Genomic DNA, 14911 nt, shown 5'->3' with positions numbered 1-14911 from the left:
ATCTCTTGAGATATAAAAGAGAGAAGTGAACAGTGAGACAGGGGGAACTCATACCATCAAGAAAGCAGTGCCGGGAGCAGAGTATGTCCTTTGGACTGGGGTCCCTGCGCAGAGAAGCTCCTAGTCTGGGGGAACATTGATGAGAAGGCTGACAGAGAGAGAAAGACTTCCCCTGGAGCTGATGCCCTGAATTTGGACTTTCAGCCTACTTTACTGTGAAGAAATAAATTTCTCTTTGTTAAGGCCATCCACTTGTGGTGTTTCTGTTATAGCAGCACTAGATGACTAAGACAGGCAGGGAGGAGGAAAAGACTTTATTTCTTCAGTTACAACACCAGGCTATGTTTTGAGATGATTTCTCGAAAGAGAAGAGATTCATGCAGAATCTACACTTTAATGTTGGCTCCTTGGTCTGGAAAACTCTGTGTGGGGCTCCAGGCCCCCACACAACTCTCTGAGGAGAAGACTGGTGGGCAGGCCACAGAGGGGAATGCAGACATGGACACGCTGGGCCATGGGAGGAGACGCTACAACCTACACGTGCAATCCTCAGCAGAACCAGAACCATTTCTTAACAAAGCTTGTTTATAACAATGCTTTACAGGATGGTTGACAATCATCTCAAAAACACACCATGAGTCCATGCCCACAATGCCATTCCCACAGCATTTTGAAAAGCTGCCCATGCCCTGAGAAAAAGATTTGAGAAAGTTAGTGCATAATCTAAGGGAAAGGCCTTCATGGAGAAAAAATGTGATGGCAGCAGTTTGGGGTTTGTGGCTGCCTTTCTGTGGCACTCTGTGGGCCAGTGTGCAGTGTTTTTCGATTAACAGGTGGGCAAGGGCAAGGCCGCGAGAGGAGAGATGTCTGTTGTCATTAGTGCCTACAGCAGAGTCTTTGGGGAAGAGAAATAAGCACAGATCTTCAGCCCCCTAGTGCTCCCACGGCACCCTTAGAAGTCATAGGGGGACACAAAGATGGTGACCTTGGACACATGGTTTGCCTGGAAGGTGCGGTCCAGGTATTCAGACATGTCAACGTCCACCTCCAGTGTCTGAGGCCCCTCCAGGGTCTGGACGAGGATCAGCTCCCCCGTCTGCCGGTCTGAACGCTGCATCACAAAGTGGCCATGGCTGTTTCCACCCACGATCCCAAACCGCAGGCTATTGGGCCCAGGCCGGCCAGGCGCTGAGGCTGTGGCCATGCGGAAGAGCGTGATGGGTGTCTTCAGGTTGGAGGGCAGAGAGAGGTAATGGAAGGAGATGGTCTTGGGCATATGGCGGCAGGGTCTGCTGTCCATTGGGCAGGGGTTTCGCTCACACTGGCTGGAGCAGAGAAGCAAAATGGAAGGAGTCAGTCTTTGGGAACCTCAGGAGGGGCTGCTGCCCTGGCTTTTCTGCCCCACCTGCCCTCCCAGAGCCACCCAGGTGACCTTCCCCAGCCTCAGGGCCCCTCACCACAAGAGCTTCAGAGCTGGTAGCAGGTGAGTGTGGGTGGCATCAGACATGCCAGGGAAGGGATGCTGCTTGTTTCTGTTCCTGTGTGCTCCTCTCACCCATGTGGCCCTGGTATTTCCAGGAACTTTGTGGAGATTTATGCAAAAATATAGGTGTGTATGTGTGTCTATGTGTCTATGCTATTACTACAGTCTTTACAGAAAAATAAAGCCCAGGGAGATTAAATGACAATGGTGATGCTGGCATTCAGACCAGGCATGCTTCCTACATGTGCTGTGACCTCGGTCGGTAACTATGGGAACCCAGCAGTCATCTGGCAACAGCCTGGAATGTGGTGCTCCACACTGGTGAACTTTCCAAATAACCAGTGTTTATTCCTAAAGCAGGAAGCCCTGTCTTCCTTAACCATTTGAAATTGGGATCTTGTGAAAACACTTTATTCAGGTCAGATATCACATTTGACTGTTAATCAGGGATGTACCCCAAGGCTGTGATACATAGGTCCCCCTGCCCCTTCCCTGAGCGACTCCTGTGGGAAGTTCCGGTGTCTTCACTCTCACTAATAACTGCCACTCCTCAGGTCCCATGGACCATCTTGCTGCTTCTAAAGTACTAGAATTCAAAAAGCAATTCAAATAACTAAGCTTGTGAAGTCAATTCTCTGAATTCTAAAGACAATGCTAGGGCTCTTGTGAGCTCCTTTTCAGGAGAGAATGCATGTATTTGTGATAATCATAGTTATTACCTTTAGACTCCCAACTCCTACCTTAAAAAAAAAAATCACAATTCACTTACTGCTTAAATACTCAGGTTACTAGAAGTTGAACCTTCTAGTACCACTGGAAAAGCAGAGTGATGTAAGGCAAAGTGTATGGGATGTGCAACCTGACGGGAGTCTCCTAGTTACTAGCTATGTGAGCTTAAGAAAATTCTCCTCTCCCACACTGGTGTCATATATACCTGCCTGCCTGGGGTGTTGGATTTATCTAGGTAACATTACTGTCATGGTTTGAATTATGTCCCCCCAAAAATGTGTGTATCAATTTGGCTGGGCTATGATTCCCAGAATTGTGTGGTTGTCTTCCATTTTGTGATTGTAATTTTATGTTAAAGAGGATTAGGGTGGGATTGTAACACCACCCTTACCCAGGTCATATCCCTGATCCAATGTAAAGAAAGTTTCCCTAGGGTGTGGCCTGCACCACCTTTTACCTTACAAGAGATAAAAGGAAAAGGAAGCAAGCAGAGAATTGGGGACCTCCTGCGCAGAGAAGCTCCTAGTCCAGGGGAACACTGAAGAGAAGAAGGCCGACACAGAGAAAAAGCCTTCCCTTGGGGCTGACACCCTGAATTTGGACTTTTAGCCTACTTTAACTGTGAGGAAATAAACTTCTCTTCGTACAAACCATCCACTTGCGGTATTTCTGTTATAGCGGCACTGGATGACCAAGACAACTACCCACAGCTTTCTTCTCTTCAGTAGCCCTCTGTGAAAGTGCCGCACTGGAGTGGCAACAATCCCATCATCCTCTGTGTCAGCTGGGGAGTCTTTGTACTTTCCTGAGTTCTCAGTGCACCAGAGCAGCAGTGCACTAAATGCAACCACAAAAGGGGAATGGAAGCTCAGAAAAGCAAGGCTCTCAGCTCCGTTTTTCATCTTTCCTAGAAAATAACTATTCCTTCTCCTAAGAACTTCCAGGAAGAATCCGTTCCAGCCCACAGAGAGGCTTGGTTCAGGGCTAGCCAGCTATGGACGGCCCTGGCTATACTCACAATGGGGATGTCTTTACGTAGCTCACATTGCCGCTGCCCTCGGGACATTCTGGGCTGACACACTGGAAGCCTCCACCGGTGTTGATGCACATAGTCTCCCGGGGGCACATGTGTTGTGAAGTCACACACTCATCAACATCTGAAATACAGGACACACAACAAGAGTGACGATCCTGAGTTTCCCTCTATCACAGACAGAACCACACCAAAGGCCCCCAACAGGCATTGCTCAGATCTTGCTCCTGCAGAGTCCTATGGGAGAACATCCCTCCCAGCATCCTGTCCTCCTTCCCTGGGGTATGACAGGTGATGGAAGTGCTTGAGAGGACCAAATAGGTGCTACCAGTCTGAGTCCCCTCCACAGTCATTATCACGCTTTTTAGGATTCAAATCCTACTCCAGAAAACCTTCCTACTTCCTACAGATGAACTCATGCTGTCTCCCCAAAGGCATCAGGTTTTGGGGCCTAGATTTGGTTGAGCAGTAGGAAACTCCATTTTGCCTTTAGTAAAAGATGCATACTCTGACTCTGAGTTTTATGTGGATGCAACGTGGTGGATCATTTTTGTGTGGCCTTTCTAGCCATGGTCTTATAACTCCCACTTAAGTGATTTGGCGGGGCTTTGTGATAGGGGAATTGTGGCCCACCAACAATTGGTCAGTTTTGCCATCCCACTGGGTTTGAAATGATCCACCCCAGAGGAGGGAAAGAGAAGACTCCCACCACCACCAAGGAAGAACAGCCAGAAGCCAGTACGTCCCTTGGACCCAGGATCCCTGTGCTGAGAAGCTCCTGGAAGCAGGAGACCGAGAGAGAGAGCAAGCTGTAACCCTGAAGATGGTGAGAAGTGGTGGCAGGAGAGACCCAGCAGCAGAGACCCACCAGCAGGAGATGGCATGGTGTACTTCCCAGCCCATGGAGAGAGAAAGCTGAGTGTCTTTGGGCAGAGGCCTAGGGCCAGGGAGAGGCGTGCTTGGGAGCACAGCTGAGAAGAGGCTGTCCTGATGGAAAAATTGTATCCTTGAATGTTCCTGAACCTGAATTGTAACCTGTTACTTCCCCAACAAACACCATAATCTTGAGTATTGTCTGTGAGTTCTGTGTGGGCACTGCAATGAATTATCAAACCCAGCAGAGAAGTAGAGAGCACCATAGGATGGACAGTTAGTGTCAGAGTTGGTAAAGATGTCGCAGAGAGGAGGCATGTCTGACCTCCACCTCGTAGGAATCAGCCTTGGGCTGTTGATCTTGATTCTCCTTCTCCCTTGTGAAGTAAGAGGAGGTCAGATACTGCCTCCATGCCATTTTTACAGTGGATATTAATATCTGTGTGTATTAATATCTGCATTTGCCCTAAGGGGAAGTGGGGTAATGGCAGACCTCCACAGGCTAATAAACCAAAAACCAAACCCACTGCCATCAAGTTGATTCTGACTCATGGAGACCCACAGGCTAATAGTCATCATAAAAGTGCCAACAAAGCCACTAGTGGAAGGAGTCTCCAAACACCCCTTACTTTCCTGAGTGGGCAATTAACAATGCTCAGTGTAGGGGTTGTTTTTATGTTCTGAAGGTGATACGATTGGGACTCTAGTGTGCTCAGGGGGCACTGGTGGGTCAGTGATAGAATTATCCTTTTCCATGGGGGAGACTTGGGTTCTACTCCTGGTCAATGCACCTCATGCACAGCCACCACCCATCTGTCAGTCGAGGCTTGCATGTTGCCATGATGCTGAACAGGTTCCAGCAGAACTTCCAGACTAAGACAGACTAGGAAAAAAAGCCTTTTGTTCCACTGTGCATGGGGTCAGCATGAGTCAGGGGCTGACTCAACAACAGCTAACAGCAACATTAGTGTGCCTAGTATCTCTGGGACTTGTCTGTTGGTGATGATGGTGACCACTGGGAGGGTCCTGCGACTTCAGCCTCTCCTTTCTACCAACCAACCGGTTGTTTTCTGTTTGCAAACCTCCCCCAGTCCACTCTTGACCCTGCTCTGTTCCCTGGGGGGTTAAGTGCTCTGGACTATATCTCCCCAGCTCTTGGGCCCTCTCTCTGGCTTCCAGTTGGACTTGGCAATGGGAGATCTGAAGGGCTGGAATGTCTATTCCCTGCCTGGATGTGGTTTCGCTGGTGGCTGCATCCTCCATGGCCACAGCTCTTTCAGGTAGTCCCTCCTCCTCTGACCGCACCTTTCCCTCCCCTCACCCCTCAAGCCCAGGGGTAATGATGGTTTCCTACTCTCATAGTGCCTGGGTGCTTCCCCACCCTTGTTGTGCCAACTTGTCCTCAGCTAGGTCTCCAACAGGGCCAGTGCTGTAGAGCCAGACCACGCCAAAGCACAAATGCCTATAAGGTGCTGTCCCTTTCAGAGGCACGAGTGTCCACTGGGGAGCAGGGAGAGACTTTCAGGTGCCCACACAGGGCTGTGGAAAGGTGCACTGTGCCAAAGAAGCCTTATGGTTTCCCCCCAGATTGCACCAATAGGTGAGTGACTGGTTGCTCTGCCTTGGGGTCCAGCCGTAGTTGAAGGCATTGCTGAGTGGGAGGTCATGACCTGATGATGAAAACTATTACTCACATAAGGTTGGAAGAGACTATTTGCCAGGAGGGGTAAGCAACTCATTTCCTACTTATGCAGACAACCTTGTAGCCTGATCTTTTAGAGGTCTTTTTGTTGGTGGTTTTTAAAAAGATTAAAACTGAGAACTTGACCTACCCACCCACCCCCATTCTGAGGTCCTGGCAGGTCAGGGCAGCAGCAAGTGACTACCTGGGTGCAGAGGAGCTTTCCACTTCCCACTGCCTGCTCCTCCTGCAGGCTCACTCACCCTCACAACTCTTCCCGTCTGCCAGGCTGCGGTATCCGCTGGGGCAGGCACAGCGGTAGGAGCCGGGGGTGTTCACACAGGCGTGCATGCAGAGCCGGGGGCGCCCCTCCTGCCTGTAGAGCTCACACTCATTCACATCTGGGAAGAGAAGGGCCTGCTGTAACTCCAGGAGCCATGCAGCGGGTGTGACCCACCTGTGAGGCAGGACAGCTACACCTCGATTTCTAGAGGCGATGGCAGCTGTGCCTAAACGGCTGTGCCAGATGCGGCTACTGAGCCCTTTCTCCAGCAGAGTACCTGGGAGAAAGGAGGGGGGACTCCCCTTCTCCCAAGCCAGGGACCAAGAGGGCTGACGGGGGAAGTGAGGGGGAGCTGATGTTACAGGACTGATAGACCTTAGGTGGGTTCAGCTGTCTAAGGCTGAATACTAACTGGGGAGACCTTGCAGAGAGGCCAGCGAATCAGGCTTGGCAGCTGAGAGAGCAGTGTGGAGCTGCAGACTCAGACACCCACCCCATCAGCAGCCCCGTCTTAACGCTCCTCATCTTTGGCAGTAGCTGGAACGGCGTAAGAGGGTCTCATTTCTTCTGCTGTAAAATGAGGCTGTCAGCACCAACTGACCCATTCTCAAGTTTGAAGCCACTGGCTGGAGGAGTCGTTTTGGGAAGGAACTTTGGTCTGTAAAGCTAAGCTCCAGTGCCTTGTCTACCAGCCCAGTGATTCAAGCTCCTCCTCGTTCCCCACAGATGAGATTCCAGCCAGGATGGAGAGGGGATAACGGGGGTCAAGACTCTTCTGCCAGCACAAGCTAGCTTGGCGGAGGCCGGGCCACGTTCTGACTTCTGGGCGAGCCTGGGACCCTCTGGCTGCTTTCTGTACAGTCTTGCTTCCTTACGATCGCCCGTAACGTCTGCGAACTACAGCTTAGCAATCAAAGGTGACCACTTACCTAAAACACAAAGTGGGCGGGGCCATCGGAGACTGCGCTCCCCAGGCCGCCGGCCCGGTGCGCGCGCAGGCAGGATGGAGGCCGGATGCCCACACCTTGCGTACCCGCCCCCCATGCCCGCTGGTGAGGCTTGCGCCTACCCTGGCAGATGCTGTCCTCGGTGGCGGCGCCACTCAGGTGGAATCCTGCTTCGCAGCTGCAATGCTGCGCCCGCTCCACCTGCGCGCAGCGCGGCGCGCGGCTGAAGGCGGGGTCGCCGGCCACGCGGCCCTCGGGGGTGGCTGCGGGGAGAAGACAACTTCAGTGCCGGCCCTGGTGCACCTGCCACGGGCCCAACCTTGGGGAGGGGTCGGAAGGAAAGCCAAGATGGGGGCACGGCCCCTTCTCAAAGACCTTACTCTGGAGTAGGGAAAGGAAAGAGAAGTCATTAACCGGAAACTGAGCAGAGCGGCTCAAGGCTCAACAAGAGGGCTGGACGGGGAACGCACTAGAATAGAATGTTGAATGAAAAAGCCAGTCACAAAACTGTACAGAGAGAAGGGCTGCACTGAGGTGAAGTCCACGTTTTCATTTAAACAGTCTTAAAAAACACCAAAATACTAACAGTGACCACTGGGATTTTCAATTACGGGCCACTAACTTTTTTGTTCTACTTTTCTCAAGTTTTCAATTTTTTTTTAAAAATCAGGAGCATAAATTGCTTGTATACTCAGGAAAAAAGGTTAATTTTTAAAAGACTTAAAGTATTTAAAGATCTCATATGGTTGGGCGAGATTGAAGACAAATCGTGGGAAACAATTGGAGGGACCTTCCCCTCCCCCGGAGCTGGAAGGTCAAGCAGAGAATGTGGGAAGGAGGGCTCCAGGCTGAGGGTCCAGGGCCCAGGTAAGCCAAAGCCCAGGCCCTCTGCTGGGTGGTTGATGAACGCTGTGGGGACCTGAGGTGGCTTCAGATGCGCCTGCTTACTCTTTCTCCTGCCCTCCTGGAGAAGATTCCTGCCATGGGGATACTTTTGTAAGTGCGCCCTCTTCCTGAGGAACTAATGTCTGAAGATCCAGACAGCAGGAGAAACCCTGACGTATGGCGTTCAGAGGCTTACCAAGAGTAACAGCGCCCAGGGGCAATCTCTAAGTTGCGCCCCCTTCCTCCATTTCAAGATGATTAAACGTAGATACTGGCAAAGTTTCAGCAGAAACGCCTTTACCCGCTCTTGTCCAGTGGCCTCAGTCAGGCGCCTTTCATATTTGTGGCGCCTCGGAAGGTCATTCCGTGCCTTGTCTGGCGCTCCCTTGTATTTGGCCTGAGGGCAAGTTCCCGCCCAGCCCGCAGCCCCGTCCCGCATCCCACACGCCCCCACGCCTCTGGTGGGGTTTTGAATACTCTGAGTGGAGTCCAGGACCGGCACATTTGGGTTCATAGGAGGCCCATGTCTTTTTCATTCTTGTTTGTAAATAGGAGGAAAGGTAGTGGGACAGCCAAGAAGGCCCTGCCTTGGCCCTCTGTCTTCCCAGAGAGCAGTCCTGGGGCCCCTCCTAGGAGGAACTCGAAGGGGATCCCAGGGCTCCCCTGGAGGACAGCCTCGGTCTGAGAAAGCGCCAGAGTCCCAGCAAGAATTCTGAGGCTGACTTAGCTGAACAGAATCAAGACTCATTAAGCAGCAAACCTCTAGAGGCAGTATTTAAAACTGACGTTGGGCTGAATTCAATGCCAAGGTATCTCAGAGTGACGCTAATCAAATCAAATCAACAAGTATTGATACAGCTTCTGTTCTCCCTACACTCCGATAACCACCAGCACCCTTTCCCCTCCACAGAGATTCCATAGGAAACTAAAGACAACCAAACAGAACAGGGTTTTTTGTTTTTTTGTTTTTTTAGCAAAGGTATAGGGCATCTTTTGGATTTTTTTCTTCTTTTTAGAAAAAAATTTTAGTTGCCACATAGTGTGGGAACCCTCATCTGCCCATAGATTTCCTATCATTGGGTTCTCTCACCATACACAAAATCAGCCACTGTGTGGCTTCTTAGACCTTTTGGCTGGAGTTATGTTGAGACTTAATATGTGGATAAAAACCTCATCACCAATCAAATGCCTTGTTATCCAGCTCTTAAAATACTTTGGCCTGCATCAGTAACTACTAATTTTTCAGAATGTGATGGAAATATTTGAAAGGAGAAGCTGTTTTGCTGGCAGAGGAAATGTTGATCAGGTGGCAGCAATGAAACTTGTCAGGCGAATTCCCAACCCGAGGAGGTCTCAGGAGTGAGCCATCCTTCCACTCGTGTTTTCTTCTATAAGACGGATCAAAACCCTGGTGAATCAAAAGAGCCAAGCTCTGTTCCAGATAACCACCTCAAGGCCCAGAGTGAGGAAGTGAGCGCTCCACTTGTCTGCGTTGTGGTGATCCAGGACTAGGGTCTCCTCTCTCTGCAGCGTGATGCCCTACCTAGCCCCCACTGGCTACATACCAGTCCGGGCCTGATGCTGACAGCGGCTTCCAGTCCTTCCTGGTGGACAAATGCATCTGTATTGGTCGACTCCTTCTACACACGTCCCACCATTTTGACAAGGCTGGCTGGAGCATTCACTGATATCTAGGAAAAGAAATAATTTTCAAATTCAAGTATGTGAGTTATAGTTCTAAAAAAACAATGATGGGTTAGCTTTCTTTACACTGTAGGGCTACTCCTGCTTTCGACTTTCTCCACCAGCAAAAGCCTCTGCCTGCTGGTACTGCCAGCAGCCCAGCCTCGCGTGTGTGTGTGGGGGTGGGGGGCAATGGGGCTGAAATGCAGCCCTCCCTCCACTCAGCAGGCCAAGTACCCTGGCACCACTGTGCCCACCTGGAGCTCTGCGGGCAGGAGCTCGCCTACCATCCAGCCATGATCCACCTAGAGGGACCATGTTCTAATTTGCAAAGGTGAGCAGAGGCAGCTACCTTTGAGCATCCACCCACTTTGCCTGTGAATCAGGCCCTCCTTCCCGCCAACTCTGCCTCCATCAGCCAGGACCCAGGTGGAGCACCTTTTGGAGAGGAATACAATCCAGGGGAGTTGTAAGAAGGACGTATGGCCCATTGGAATGTCCAGAGACGGGAAAAATGAAAACTCTCTCCAGGTTCCCACCCAGAAGCCCTACTGTTCTTGACATTTCCTGTGCAATGAGGTGGTAGTTTTTATTGATTTGGAAAAGGGAAATGCTCAGTGCTTGTATAGCCAGCAGTCCTGTGGAAAAGCTATACAGAGAGATAGAAATTTAAAAGTCTAATAGATTTTTCTCTGAGTGGTAGAGTTCCAGATGATTTTCCTTTGCTTATTTATACTTTTTAAAAATATTCTTCTATTATTCCAGTGAACATTTATACATTTTCCAACTAGAAAAAACATGATTTTTTAAAAAAGTGTCAAGACATCCCTTTTGTTGAGAATTCCCTAAGCACAATTTTAGTGCACAGAGCGTTGGCCATTTCTACCAGAGAGATAAACGGTGTCAGTTCATACTATCTTGGGAAAGAAAACTGAAAACGTCTTCTTGTTGGCATAAGGACACTCACTCTTTCTTGCTGTCTCTCAAGAGGAAGAAAAAGGTGCTTTGCTCCTAAGGAGAATGACAGTCTTCTTTGGAGTGGACTGGAAGGGACTTCAGCTTCCCTAGGGCCTCCTCATAACTGGGATGCTATGTAGGCTATTATGTGGTTCCTATTAATCCCGAAAGGACCCAGACATCCAAATGCTACATAGCCCTTGGGAAGGAGCCACGTCAATTTCTCATCGACCTCAGCCTTATTTCACTCTCCCTCCCCCATACAGCATGTTCTCAGATGACCAGTTTCCAGGAATGTGTCTGGAAAAACACTGTACACAATGCCACAGAGCTTGGAATTCCAATTTCTACCAGAGTCCAGCCCACGTTTCTAACAAGTATAGTCTGACAGTGGGCAGACCACTAGGCCATGAAGTTGTGGGCAGAGAACCAAAGACAGTGAACACTAACATCTTTCAGCGTGGCCCCAGTGGGCCCAGCGCCATCATCTCTCCCCTGCCAATCTCGAGGGGAAGGCCTGGGCCTTGCCCATACCAGGACCATGAGAGTTGGGGGTGGGGGAGTCATCAGCCTGACAGAGAAATGCACAGGTGCCCTGGGACGTGTGCTCTGTCTCCCTCTCTGGATGATCATTTCTATACAGGCTCTATAGAGACTTTCTTCCTTTTGCATCTGGATAAGCAGTTAGGAGGGACTCAGAGGACGGATACCCTCTGTTATGGATTGAATTGTGTCCCAAAAAAATACGTATTGGAAACCTAACCCCTATAGCTGTGGATGTGATCTTGTTTCAAAATAGGGGTTTCTTGGTTATGTTAATTAGGTTGCACCCAAGTAGGGTGGGTTCTAACTCTAATCACTTCTGAGTTATAAAAGAGCAGCATAGACACATAGACACACACACAGAGGGGAAGATAGATGCCATGTGAGGATCATCCACAAGCCCAGGAACCAAGGAATGCCCAGGACTACTATTAGGAAGGAGTCAACATAGTCAAGGCCCCAGACTTGTAGCCTCCAGAACTGTGAGAAAATAAATTTCTGTCCTTTAAAGCTAACCACTTGTGGTACTTTTGTTACAGTGGCATTAGGAAACTAAGACACTCTCCCACTTGTCATTCTGTCTAGCACTGCCCCAAATCTGGATTTTCTGGTCGGATGTTACAAAATATTTCTATATGCTCCCCTACACTCCCCCTCAAGCCCAGTCCTGGCTCTCGGGCTGTGTCCCTACTGAAGTGCTGAGGTCATCTCATTCACACCTGTACCAGCGGGGGTACTTAGTGAAGTCACAGCAAATTCAGAGCTGTGATGCAGGCACAGGCAGAGGTCTCAGGAAAGGCTGCAGGCCAAAAGCATGAAGGGCAATTTTGTGTTTATCTACCATTTACTGAGAGCTTACTATTTCTGGGAAACCCGTCTCAGTGTTTTACAGGAAAGATCTGATTGTTTTTCTTTATTTCTAATTCTTTCCTGTTTACTGTCACCTCATTTCAAACTTTCCATTTCTCCATTTCTGGGTTTTTCTAATTTTTATTTATGCTGTTTGTTATGGATTCAACTGTGTCCCCCAAAATAACGTGTCAACTTGGCTAGGCCATGATTCCCAGTATTGTGTGACTGTCCACCATTTTGTCATCTGATGTGATTTTCCTAGGTGTTGTAAATCCTAACCTCTATGATGTTAATGAGGTGGGATTAGTGGCAGTTATGTTAATGAGGCAGGACTCAATCTACAAGATTAGTTGTGTCTTGAGTCAATCTCTTGAAATATAAAAGAGAGAAGCTTGCAGAGAGATAAGGGGACCTCATACCACCAAGAAAGCAGCGCTGGGAGCACAGCGTGTCCTTTGGACCCAGGGTCCCTGCACTGAGAAGCTCCTAGAGACGGGAAGATGTATGACAAGGACCTTTCCTCACAGCCAACAGAGAAAGAAAGCCTTCCCCTGGAGCTGGCACCCTGAATTCAGATTTCTAGCCTCCTAGACTGTGAGAGAATAAATTTCTCTTGTTAAAGCCATCCACTTGTGGTATTTCTGTTATAGCAGCACTAGATAACTACAATACTGTTCTTTCATAATTTTTATCTTTTTTATTTTTTTGGCTTGCTTTGAAATACTAGTTTACAGTTGTCATCTGTTTTATCAGCATATGTTTCTGGCATTTCTTCATTGTCTGTAGGGACTTTATCCCCTTTTTTTTATAAGGAGTCTATATGGCATTTGACAACAGTCCTTTTCTCTCCTTGTGTCTAAGTGAGATAAGTTTTCCTATATATTTAGGAAGGAAGGTGGGTCAGGACAGCTTTTCTAACTGCGTGGCTCTAACTCTCCCGCTTCTGTTGTTTTCAATGTGATAAAAAAAAAATAGGGCCTCACTGCCTCTCAGCTCTGCCTCTCTTGCTCCCCTCTCACACTTTTATCTGGGCCATCTCTTTCGTTTGTACCTATTTTCCTTGTTGTGCTCAATTTGGATTCTCCTGCCATCAGTGGCAGGACAAAACCATATTAAGCCTTCGTCCTGAAAAGAAGCTTTGGCCTGCAGTTTTGTGAGCTCCTAGGGGCCAGGTTGTACCAGCACTGGAAACTTCATATTGAGAGGGTGCACCACACCTGAGAAAACAGACCCAGAAAAGCCATACTGAACCAATGCTAGTGAAACTATTGGATTTTAAAGAAAAAGGAAAAAAAAAAATATCCTTTGGGCATTCAGGCAAGTAACAAAGATACTTATGATGGAAGCAACGCCAGCAGTTTAAAATAGAAGACATAAAGTAACATATTTAAGGTATACAGGGAAAAAAATGGGAGACCAGTATTTGATGACCAATCACATGGACATCTAGTGATAAAGGCTGCAGACACACTTTGTGAAGGTGCAAGGACTTGAGGCACTGCTTCCATGAGCCCTTCTTGAGGAGTCCATTGGAGACATATTAATATAAGGGCAGTGGCGATGCTCACCAAGGCTGCAACCTAACAAGAAGTGAAGTGATCAATAGGAGGGATTTCCTGACAATATGGCCATCTTACCAAAATGAAACACTAATCTGAACCTGATCAAACCTCTCAGGTAATTACCAGTTTATAAGAAATAGAGAGGCCAGAAGATCATGTTAAATGACTCCATGGGGATGCAATTAGCAAAATCAAGGCTGTGGGAAACATCCACAGGACAAACAACTATTTTCTTCAAATAAACTGCAAAGGAAAGACAGAGAGAGAGCGAGAGACTGTTGTTGTTAGGTACCATCAAGTTGATTTCAATTCATAGTGACCCCATGTAACAGAGTAGAACCACGTCCACAGGGTTTTCTTGGCTTTAATATTCATGGTAGCAGATTGCTAGGTCCTTCTCTCACAGAACCACTAGGTGGGTTTGAATTGCCAGTCTTTCAGTTAGCAGCTAAGTGCTGAAGTATTGTGCCACCAGGGCTCCTTAGGAGAATACTATTAGTTAAAAAAATATATAAGTGACATATCAATCAACTGTAATGTATGGAATTTATTTTGTTAAAAAAAAATATATGATACAATTGGAGAAATTTTTACCCTGACTAAATATTTGATGATATTAAGAAATTTGCTGTGTTGATAATGACTGAACCTGGGTTATGGGTACATGGGGTCATTGAACTATTATCTCTATTTCCGTGTGTTTGAAATTTTCCATAATAAAAAAAAAATATTTTAAGATGCTTGTCTCAGCATTATTTACAATTAAGAAAACCTGGAAACAATAGAGAACTAGTTAATTAAAATGTAGACTAGCCCTTATGAGGAAATATTTCACTATCATTAAAAATTGTTTATAGAGGAGGTGGAGCAAACATGGTGCCATAGACAGACGCACTAGGCCGTCCCTTTGCAGCAGAGACCCGAAAAACTAAGTAAAACAGATACAAATATCAATCCTGGAACCCTAAGCATCTAATGAGGGAATAAAGAACTAGATCAAACACCGAACGGAAGAAGAAACTGAAGGAAAACAGAGAACGAGGAGAGATACAGAGTGGAGGTCCCCTGCCAACTAACACAGCACAGCGTTGCAATCTTGGAGCACAGCCAGCAATGACCCCAGATGGACTATAGGAAGGCAGCTTCACGGAGCTCCCAACAGGAGACAGAGGACCCAGTAACCAGAGAAACATGCTTTCCCACCCCTCACTCTTCTGCCCCATATGCCACCTCCACCCTTTCCCACCAAGCCACACTGCGCTGCCTTGGCTAGAGAGTGACTGGTCCGCTGCTAGCCCAAGTCTGCTCTGCCACCACCCACCAGCTCCCACACGTCATTTTTATTCTTTTCTTGATCTTTTCTTTCTCCCTCCCACCTAGCCCCGTATACAACCTCTACC

General features: G+C 48.2%; 1 protein-coding gene across 2 annotated transcripts in view; it reads right to left on the bottom strand.

Moving 5' to 3' along the window:
• Nucleotides 1-887: 887 nt before the first annotated feature.
• Nucleotides 888-14911, bottom strand: part of FBLN7 (fibulin 7) — a 97347-nt gene continuing 83323 nt past the window's right edge. The window contains exons 4-8 of one of the 2 annotated variants that reach the window (XM_004388853.1): nt 9480-9605; nt 7152-7292; nt 6063-6200; nt 3231-3369; nt 953-1325 (exon numbers count right to left, since the gene is read on the bottom strand). In XM_004388853.1, the coding sequence (XP_004388910.1) occupies nt 953-1325; nt 3231-3369; nt 6063-6200; nt 7152-7292; nt 9480-9605 (917 nt within the window). Of the gene's footprint in view, nt 1326-3230; nt 3370-6062; nt 6201-7151; nt 7293-9479; nt 9606-14911 lie in introns of both variants that reach the window. The other variant, XM_004388854.1, reaches the window with a different exon arrangement.

This window comes from Trichechus manatus, unplaced genomic scaffold (genome assembly GCF_000243295.1).
Source record: "Trichechus manatus latirostris isolate Lorelei unplaced genomic scaffold, TriManLat1.0 scaffold00219, whole genome shotgun sequence".
Taxonomy (NCBI): Eukaryota; Metazoa; Chordata; class Mammalia; order Sirenia; family Trichechidae; genus Trichechus; species Trichechus manatus.
Note: the sequence above shows the minus strand (reverse complement) of the source record. Positions and strands in the feature narration are given on the sequence as shown.